At 46.0% G+C, this 10,537-nt stretch overlaps 1 protein-coding gene across 1 annotated transcript in view; it reads right to left on the bottom strand.

Moving 5' to 3' along the window:
- Nucleotides 1-4,733: 4,733 nt before the first annotated feature.
- Nucleotides 4,734-10,537, bottom strand: part of ALDH2 (aldehyde dehydrogenase 2 family member) — a 40,500-nt gene continuing 34,696 nt past the window's right edge. Inside the window, exons 12-13 of the mRNA XM_035257660.3 lie at nucleotides 9,584-9,698; nucleotides 4,734-5,171 (exon numbers count right to left, since the gene is read on the bottom strand). Of these exons, the coding sequence (XP_035113551.1) occupies nucleotides 5,139-5,171; nucleotides 9,584-9,698 (148 nt within the window). The 3' untranslated portion in view covers nucleotides 4,734-5,138. The remainder of the gene's footprint in view (nucleotides 5,172-9,583; nucleotides 9,699-10,537) is intronic.

Below are 10,537 nucleotides of genomic sequence, written 5' to 3'. Positions count from 1 at the left end.
CTGAAGGAAGAGGTTTCTTCCAATTAAATTCCTCCATTTTTTGCTGGTGAGGCAGCCCTGGTTCACAGCCTCCAGTGATGCTCACCTGATCTTTATGATCTTGTGTAATCCCCTTACTGTGCAGGATCAAGTGCTTTGTTTCTGATCCAGGGGTGTCATGTTCAAGATTAGGTTACAGAAACACTCTGGCTTCCATTGGAGGGCACTCTCTGACTTTCACTCATTTGCTCTTAGGGAAGCCGGCTCACTTGGTTCCTAAGGCTGCTGTAAGAAATTACCACAAATTGGGTGGCTTAAAACAACAGAAATTCATCCTCATAGTTCCAGATGCTAGAAGTTTGTAATCAATGTATCAGCAGAGGTCAGACACGGTGGCCCACTCCTATAATCCCAGCACTTTGGGAGGGCAAAGTAGGCAGATCACTTGAGGTCAGGAATTTGAGACCAGCCTGGCCAACATGGTGAAACCCCGTCGCTACTAAAAATACAAAAAAAAATTAGCTAGTTGTAGTGGTGGGTGCCTGTAATCCCAGCTACTCTGGAGGCTGAGCCAGGAGAATTACTTGAACCAGGAGGCAGAAAGGTTGCAGTGAGCCATGATCACACCACTGCATTCCAGTCCAGGAAACAGTGACACTATTTCAAAAAAAAAAAAAAGGGTCAGCAAAGCCATAGCCATGTTCCCTCTGAAGGCTACAGGGAAGACTCCTTCCTTCTGGTGGCTCCAGACAGTCCTTGGCATTCTGTGGCATTCTTTGGCTGTATCACTCCAGGCTCTGCCTCTGTCATCACATGGCCTTCTCTGTGTGTGTCTTTGTGTCCTCTCCTTTTATTAAAACACCAGTGGTTGGATTTAGGGCCCAACATCATCCAGTATGAACTCCTCTTAATCACATCTGCAAAGACCCTATTTCCAAATAAGGTCACATTCTCAGCTTCTGTGCAAACATGAATTTTGGGGTGATACACTATTCAGTCCACTACAGTTGCCCCTGTAAAGGGGTCCACGTTTTGAGGAACTGTCTCTTACCAGCTGCCAGTGAGTACCCAAGGACTGCCAACACACATATGAGCTTAGAAAGGATACCTGCCAAGTTGAGCCTTTAGCTAATGGCATCCCCAGCCCACAATTTGATCGCAGCCCTGTGAGAGATTGTATGCCAGAGGCACCCAGCTAAGCCATACCCAAACTCCTGACCCACAGAAACAGAGAGATTTTTATGTTGTTTTTAAGTACTACTACATTTGGCTGGACACAGTGGTTCATGCCTGTAATCACAGCACTTTGAGGCCGAGGTGGGTGAATCACTTAAGGCCAGGAGTTCCAGACCAGCCTGACTGATATGGTGAAACCCTGTCTCTACCAAAAATACAAAAATTAGCCGGGCACGGTGGCAGGCACCTATAATCGCAGCCACCTGGGAGGCTGAGGCAGAATTGCTTGAACCCAGGAGGCAGAGGTCGCAGTGAGCCGAGATTGTGCCACTGCATTCCAGCCTGGGTGAGAGGGCAAGACTGTCTTCAAAAAAATTTTTTAAATTGAAAATAAATAAAATGCAAATTCTGATTCCTTAGGTGTGGGACAAGGCCTGGGATTTTGTATTGCTAAGAAGCTGCCCAGTGATATAGTGGTACTGCTAGGTCCAGGACCATACTTTGAGGAGTGGATGTGGACACCCCCACGGTGCCTATCACTCAACAGCCCCTACTTACAAAATGGGCCTTGCTTAATGTGGGTGCCATGTGGCCCCATCCCCTGGCCAAGCTGACTGGCCCAGGAATGGCCACTGGACCCAAGATGGGCCCTTTAGAGGCTCCCCATTGGTCCCTCCCCAGGGCCTCCAGCAGTCAACCTTCTCTATAGATTTGCCTGTTCTGGACATTTCCTATAAGTGAAATCATGCAGTCCTTGTCCCTTTGTGTCTGGCTTCTTTCACTCAGCATCATGTTTTCAAGGTTCACCCTCATGCAAATGCGTAAGTACTTCCTTCCTTTTATGGATGAGTAATATTCTATTGCATGGATATGTCACATTTTGTCTGTCCTAGCTATTGATGGACATTTGGGTTGATTACACCATTGAGCTGTTGTGAGTAGTGCTGCTGTGAACGTTCGTGTAGAAGTTTTTGTTGGGAGTCCCTGTTTTCATTTCTTTCTAGTCTGTATGTGGCCCTGGTCTTTGATTCCTTCATTGCACTACCTGCCAAATATACAGCCAAATTGTATGCAACACCGTTGGAAGGACACCAGTGGGAGAGACTATCCTGCTACTTCTTGGAGAAGATAGCGCCGAAGTTCTACAGGTGTCCCACAAGGTGGCATCCACACTTAGGAAGTTTCTCCAGGCTGCAGGAAAAGCTCCCTGTGGCCTCTGTGCAGCCGGTAATGGAGGCTTTACCCAGAAGCACGGGGCTTTACACCTAATACTCCTGTGACTGACCTACATCTGAATACCCAGAGAGATTAGGTGGTTCATCACCTGAGAGCTCTGTTTTTATTTCAGATGGCTATTTAAGGTTCTAATGGGTTTCTGTCACTAACAGTGCAAGGAGATCAATGTGTCTAGGATGTCAAAATTAACCTGATAGACATTCCTTCATAGATAATATTTCCTTTCTTATCCAATGGTTAGAAGAGCCAATTCTCTCACAGTTACAGTGAGTACAGCAGGCAAGAAATATTACATTTCTCTACTTTTTCCAATTCACCCCTATCAGGGTTCTTTGCAGTATTGCTTTCTTGTTTTTTGTTTTTCAGAGACAGGGTCTCACTCTAGGCTGGAGTGAAGTAGTACAATCACAACTCACTGCAGCCTCGACCTCCTGGGCTCAAGTGATCCTCCCACATCAGCCTCCCGAGTAGCTGGGACTACAGGTACACACCACCATGCCTATCTAATTTTTGTATTGTTTTTTTTTAAGAGATGAGGTTTCACCATGTTGACCAGGCTGATCTAGAACTCACGGGCTCAAGCAAATCACCCACCTCAGCTTCTCAAACTGCTGGGATTACAGGCATGAGCCACTGTGCCCTGGCCTAAAATATTCTTAAATGATGCACTCTCCAGAGAAAACCTTCCTATAAGTAATCTCATCCTATATAATGAGATGAGGGTTAAGCTGGTGATAAGTTAGGCATAAGGAGGGCATCTCCCTAAATCCTGAGTAAAGAGGAGTTAGCTGCAATTTTGGCAGTACATTGAAAATACATCATCAAGACTGTCAGATCACAGTGGTGTTTCACAATGTGGTAGAGACTGCTGATTGCCCTCTCGAACCCAGCTTCCATTTCTTCTTTTTCTTTATTTTTATTTATTTATTTTTGTTGTTGTTGTTTTTATTTATTTATTTTTGTTGTTATTGTTTGTTTTTTGAGACAGAGTTTCGCTCTTGTTGCCCAGGCTGGAGTGCAATGGCGTGATCTCGGCTCACCTCAACTTCCACCTCCTGGGTTCAAGTGATTTTCCTGCCTCAGACTCCTGAGTAGCTGAGATTACAGGCATGTGCCACCATGCCTGACTAGGTTTTTTGTTTGTTTGTTTTTGTATTTTTAGTAAAGACAGGGTTTCTCCATGTTGGTCAGGCTGGTCTTGAACTCCCAACCTCAGGTGGTCCACTGGCCTCAGCCTACCAAAGTGCTGGGATTACAGATGTGAACCACTGTGTCCAGCCTTTGCCAGGCATCTTGACTAGAGGAAGATAGTGTTTTGGATGGGAGACTCGAGAGGTCTGGTTACTGAAGATATAGATCTCACTTGAACTGAATAAATTGACATCTGGTTTCCAAATCAATCTCATGAAATTGGCCAACGTTGTTTTTATTTGGCCCAATCAAGTTTTTACTGAGAATTGAGCTGGGCGCAGTGGCTCACGCCTGTAATCCCAGCACTTTGGGAGGTTGAGGTGGGAGGATTGCTGAGTCCAGGAGTTTGAAAACAGCTTGGGCAACATAGCAAAACCCCATCTCTACAAAAAATACAAACATTAGCCCAGGAAGCTGAGGCAGGAGGATCATTTGAGCCCAGGAGGTCAAGGCAGCAGTGAGCTGTGATGGTGCCACACCAGCCTGGGTGACACACCAAGACCCTGTTGGACATTCAGTATCTGTTTTCTGGTTTACCTCTCCCCTCTCTTGGGCATCATGTTTAGATTTTCTTTTAGCAACATGTTAGATGTGCTCTGAGATCTCTAGAGCACATCTCAGAGCTGCCACGGGTTAACAGGCCAGAAGTATTTCTTCATTAAATGCATGAAATGTTCAAGCATATTCTTGTTTGTGTAATTAAAATAAAAAGGTAAATGCATGAAACAAGCTGTTTACCCACAGCAGAGGAGGGGGAGAAATCATATCCAGTGTGCCATATCATTCCTGCCTGGCAGCGTTTCCTTGGGTTATTTTATTATTTATTTTGAGATGGAGTCTCACTCTGATGCCCAGGCTAGAGTGAAGTGGTATGAACACTGCTCACTGCAACCTCTACCTCCCAGGTTCAAGCAATTTTCCTGCCTCAGATTCCCAAGTACCTGGGATTACAGGGACCAGGCACCATGCCTGGCTAATTTTTGTACTTTTAGTAGAGACAGAGTTTCACCGTGTTCACCAGGCTGGTCTCAAACTCCTCACCTTGCATGATGCACCCGCCTCAGCCTCCCAAAGTGCTGGGATTACAGGCATGAGCCACCGTTCCCTGCCTTCCTTGGGTTATTGAGATGGACAAAGAGTTACCCAATAAGTTAAGAGCAGCTGGTTTTTAATGAATCTGAGCCCAGAATACAAAGCAGGGTGTAGCAGATGCCCTGATGCTGATATAATTTTAAGCAATAGCTTTTTCTTCCCCCACAAGCTCGAGTTACAGGAAGTGTTTCAGAGACAGGATAAGACATTTGAATCTGATTTTTAAAAAATCACCCCGAAAGCTAGCAGTATTGTTGCTGTTTAAAAGGTTCCTGATATACTCTTACCCTAAACCAACCCACCATGTTTATCAATTCAAATTTGAGAACTTTCGTGACCCAAGAGATTTTGTGGGAAGATTTCTCTTTTGAGATATTCAGCATGCAAGGATCATTTTTCTTGGCTTTGTTGCTGATCTTGTTGAACTTTCGATTAATGGCTGAGGAAGGAAGCCCGTGTGGTTCTTAGGAGTTCTTCTGAGGCACTTTGACTGTGACCTGAAAGGGGCACAAAGAAGCAGTTAGATCTTCCTGCTTCCCTGTGATCTGTAGGCACCCTAGCTAGGTGCTGGCTGAATGTGAGCAGAAGGGGCATTTTCTTTTTCTATTCCCCCAGGCTGGAGTGCAAGGGTGCAATCACAGCTCACTGCAGCCTTGACCTCTTGGCTCAAGCAATCCTCCCACCTCAGCCTCCCAAGTAGCTGGGACCACAGGCATGCACCATCACACCCAGCTAACTTCCTGTATTTTTATTAGAGATGGGGTCTCATTATGTTGCCCAGGCTGGTCTTGAACTCCTGGGCTCAAGCGTCCCTCCTATCTGGGCCTCCCAAAGTGTTGAAATTACAGGCATGAGCCACTGCAACTGGCCTGTAACTATCATTTTGATGAACAGTTATAGGCCAGTGATATCAGAATTTCTATTTTGAATCTGGATCTTGCCCCTGGAGCTCCAAGCCCATCTCCTCTTGGGTTTGGACAGGTACCCCAAACACAACCCTAAAGAGAACCAAGGAACTTCAGTGTTCCCTGTCACAGGACTAGCGTCACCACTCAAACCCTCCTTGGAAACTTGAGTACCACCTTTGATTCCTAGTTTTGCTTTTCTTCTCCATATCCAGAGTCGCCAATCCTAGTCCGGGCTTCTCGTCACATACTCCCTCTTTTCTCCAACTGCGCTGTGCCACTCCAATCTAAACCCCCATCATCTTTCTCCTTGGAGCAGTCTCCTGACAGCTCCCTCATCCCTCCTCTTACCAGATGATCCATTCTGCCTACTGAAGGCAGAGTGAGCTTTGCTAAATTTTTAAACAACTTTCTTGGGCCAGGTGCGATGGCTCACGCCTGTAATCCCAGCACTTTAGGATGCCAAGGCAGGTGGATCACAAGGTCAAGAAATCGAGACAGTCCTGGCCAACATGGTAAACCCTGTCTCTACTAAAAATACAAAAATTAGCTGGGTGTAGTGGTGTGCGCCTGTAGTCCCAGCTACTCAGGAGGCTAAGGCAGGAGAATCGTTTGAACCCAGGAGGCAGAGGTTGTAGTGAGCCAAAATCGTGCCACTACACTCCAGTCTGGTGACAGAGCAAGACCGCGTTTCAAAAAAAAACACAAAAAACAAAAAACTTTCTTGAGATACAATTTATGCACAATCAAATGTACTTGCTTTTAGAATATTTCAAGTTGTGCAATTATCACTATACTCCAATTTTAGAACATGTGCATCATCTCCAAAAGCAATCTTGCACCCTTGAACAGCCACTCCCCATTCCCCACGCCCTAGGCAACCAGTAATAAGTTTCTGTTCTGTAGATTAAGCAGAGCAATCTTTTAAAAATACAAATTGGGCGGGGGCGCAGTGGCTCATGCCTGTAATCCCAGCATTTTGGGAGGCCAAGGTGGGTGGATCACTTGAAGCCATAAGTTTAAGATCAGCCTAGTTAACATGGCAAAACCCCGTCTCTACTACAAATACAAAAACTTAGCCAGATGTGGTGGCAGGTGCTTGTAATCCCAAGTACTTGAGTGGCTGAGGCAGAAGAAAGCTTACAGTGAGCCCAGATCATGCCACTGTGCTCTAGACTCTGTCTCAAAAAAAAAAAAAAAAAAAAAAAAAATTGAGCCACCTCATTCTTCTACTTAAAATGCTCCCATAGGTGAGAACAAAATCCATTATCACAGACGCTAAACCCCACATCATGGCCAACAAGGCCCAGTGCAGTCTGCCCCTGCTGTCTCCCCACTAACCACAACTTCCACCACCATTTTCCTGCAGTTCCTGGAAGAGCCATATTTCTCACCATCACAGCTTTTCCCAAAGCCATCCTCTTTGTTTAGAATGTTCTTCTTTTTCTCCTTTCACCAACTCAACTTCCACTCATCCTTCAAGTATATCAGCTTAAATACCCGCCGTCACATGACCATCCTAGATATCACCTCCTTAACCCTAGTCATGTGCCAAGATTTAAGACTCTCCAGGCGGGGCGTGGTGGCTCACACCTGTAATCCAAGTATTTAGGCCAAGGTGGACGGATCACCTGAAGTCAGGAGTTCAAGACCAGCTGACCAACATGGTGAAACCCCATCTTTAAAATAAAATAAAATAAATAAAAAGACTCTCCAGCAACTGAAGGACCTTTTATCCAGTGTCATGACTCAAAGTCCAGCACAAGCTGTGTACCCACATGGGCACCTCCTACTGCTGTGGGCTCTGCTTGGGCAGTGGATGAAGAATACCTGCTGGGAACTGGGTTAAAGAAAACAAGACTGGCTGTGAGCTGGTTTTTGTCACAGCTTTATGGTGGGGACACAGAGGCTCATTCTACTGTTTTTTGTTTTTGTTTTTTTGAGACAGAGTCTTGCTCTGTTGCCCAGACTCTGTTGCTCAGTCTCAGCTCACTGCAACCTCTGCCTCCCGGGTTCAGACAACTCCTGCCTCAGCCTCCCAAGTAGCTGGGACCACAGACACACGCCACCAGACTGGCTAATTTTTGCATTTTTAGTAGAGATGGGGTTTCACCATATTGACCAGGCTGGTCTTGAACTCCTGACCTCAAGTGATCTGCCCACCTCGGCCTCCCAAAATGCTGGGATTACAGGCGTGAGCCATTGCGCCTGGCATCATTCTACCATTTATACCTGTTCTTTGCATAGATTGGAAAGTTTCCACACTAAAGAAGCAAACATGTTTAGTTGATTCCAGTGAGCTTTTCAGGAACACAGGCTGTGCCCTCGGCCTCTCCAGTCTCAGGCTTGGCACTGTAGCCCTGAATGAGTCCCATCTGCCTTTTCTCACCTACTCCACGGCTGGCAGGGCTTGCCCTGAGGCTCCTCTTTTCTAATCCTGGAAAGGCCAGCTCAACCCATTTGCCGCTTCTTTAAACACCACTTGTGTTTATGTTTGCTGGTTAAACTGTAATTAGTGTTCATGGTAGAGAGAAAATCATTTTTACTTCTGTGTATTTCCCTGTTGTGTTTTTCTTTAATGAGAGGGTGTCTTGCTACGTTGCCAAATGAGTCTTATGAAATTGGCCAACATAACTCTTATTTGGCCTGACCAAGTTTTTCAACTTACAAAACTGAGAGCCAGTCTGAGTGTGGTAGCTCATGCCTATAATCACAGCACCTTGGGACCAAGGCAGGAGAATCACTTGAGCCCAGGAGATTGAGACCAGCCTGAGTAACATAGTGAGACCCAATCTGTACAAAAAATACTAAAATTAGCTAGCAATGGTGATATGCACCTGTAGTCCCAGCTACTTGGGAGACTGAGATGTGAGGATCACTTGAGCCCAGGAAGTGGAGACTGCAGTGAGCTGTGATGGCACCACTGCACTCCAGCCTGGTGATTCCAATCCTGGAAAGGTCTGCTCAATCTGTTTTCGAGGCTGGCCTTAAACTTGTAGCTCAAGTGATTCTCCCACCTTGGCCTCCCAAGTAGCTGGGACTACAAGCACAGACCACCACGCTCCACGTTTTCCTGTCTTTTTTCATATTTATAAGTAAATGTATCTGAGTATCTACATGTGTACATATATTCCAAAAATTGGGCTTATGCTGAATGTACATTACTTTGTGTACTGTTTTTACTTTAAAGGCTAAGCATTTTCCATATAAATACTCTACAAAAACATCTGTAATAGACACCTATTACTCCATGACAGGGGTGTTCTATAATTTACTGGACATTTAGGTTACATCTGATTTTCCGCTCTTAGAGATAAAGCAGTGATGAACATTTATGGAAGTAATGCTTTCTTTGCATTTCTGATGAGTCCTTTAGGCTATATACCAATCAGTGAAATCGCAAATCAAAGGAGATGGGTATAGTTACGAGCCTTGATATCTCATGCCTAATAGCTTATTCTTTTTTTATTATTATTTATTTTTAAATTGTTTTATTTTATGTTCTTACTATGGGAATTGCTCCATTTCAATCTAATAGCCAATTCTTACTAGAAGCTTTTCCTCTTGGCTCTGCCCCTTGAGGTCTCCCCCTCTTCTCAGGCTCTATAGGCCTTGGTCTATAACAAAGCCCAGCAAATGACTGCATAGGCCTGCTGGGGGCACATCCCTCAGTATTTCTCATGGGACAGAGCGGAGGCTGGGTCTTTACCCTCTGTTGTTACTTTTCAGGCTTAAAATGGGAAATTAGTAGGAAACACTGATGGCCTCAAGCACAAGGGAGAGGCTGAAAGGTGGCCCGCTCAGCAGACCAGACCCCAAACCCCTGGCAGGCCCTAAGCCCTGAGCAGTTCCTAAACCTCTGGCAGGCCCTGAGCCCCCAACAGACCCTGAGCCCACAGCAGGCTCCGAGCCACCAGTAGACCCTGAAACCCAAGCAGGCCCCAAGCCCCCAGCAGACCCGGATCCCACAGCAGGCTCTGATCCCCAGCAGGTCCCATACTCACAGTTTTCACTTCGGTGTATGCCTGAAGGCCATACTCGCCCAGCTCCCGGCCACTCCCTGACATTTTGTAGCCGCCAAAGGGTGACTGGGCGCCAAACACATCATAGCAGTTGACCCTGTAATTTGAAATGAGATTGCAGAAATCACTCTTGGGGGTTATAGGTTATACTCCCAGGATCCCCGGTATTATTCCAAAGTCTTTATTTATTTTTAACTTTAAAACAATGTTTTTTTTAGATGGAGTCTTTCTCTGTCGCCCAGGCTGGAGTTGCTGTGGCATGATCTCAGCTCACTGAAACCTCCTGCCTCGGCCTCCTGAGTAGTTGGGACTACAAGCACATGCTACCCCATGCCTGGCAGTAACTTTTTTTTTTTAAGAGATGAGGTCTCACTATGTTACCCAGGCTGGTCTCCAACTCCTGGGCTCCAGTGATCCTCTGGCCTCAGCCTCCCAAGTAACTAGGACTACAGGTGTCTGCCACCATATCTGGCTAATTTTTATCTTTTTTTTTTTTTTTTTGAGATGGAGTCTTGCTCTGTCACCAGGCTGCAGTGCAGTGGTGCAATCTCGGCTCACTGCAACCTCCGCCTCCTAGGTTCAAGCAATTCTTCTGCCTCAGCCTCCCAAGTAGCTGGGACCACAGGTGTGTGCCACCACACCTGGCTAATTTTTTTGTATTTTTAGTAGAGACGAGGTTTCACCATGTTGGCCAGGATGGTCTTGATCTCTTGACCTCATGATCTGCCCATCTTGGCCTCCCAAAGTGCTGGGATTAGAGGTGTGAACCACTGTGCCCAGCCTTATCTTTTAATTTGTAGAGATGGGGGTCTCACTATGTTGCCCACACTGGTCTCCAACTCCTGGCCTCAAGTCCTTTGCCTCAGCCTCCCAAAGCACTGGGATTACTGGTGTGAGCCACTGTGCCTGGATGGCTTTTTCTGTTTGCAATTTAAA

This window comes from Callithrix jacchus, chromosome 9, assembly GCF_049354715.1.
Source record: "Callithrix jacchus isolate 240 chromosome 9, calJac240_pri, whole genome shotgun sequence".
In the NCBI taxonomy this organism is placed as follows: Eukaryota; Metazoa; Chordata; class Mammalia; order Primates; family Cebidae; genus Callithrix; species Callithrix jacchus.
Note: the sequence above shows the minus strand (reverse complement) of the source record. Positions and strands in the feature narration are given on the sequence as shown.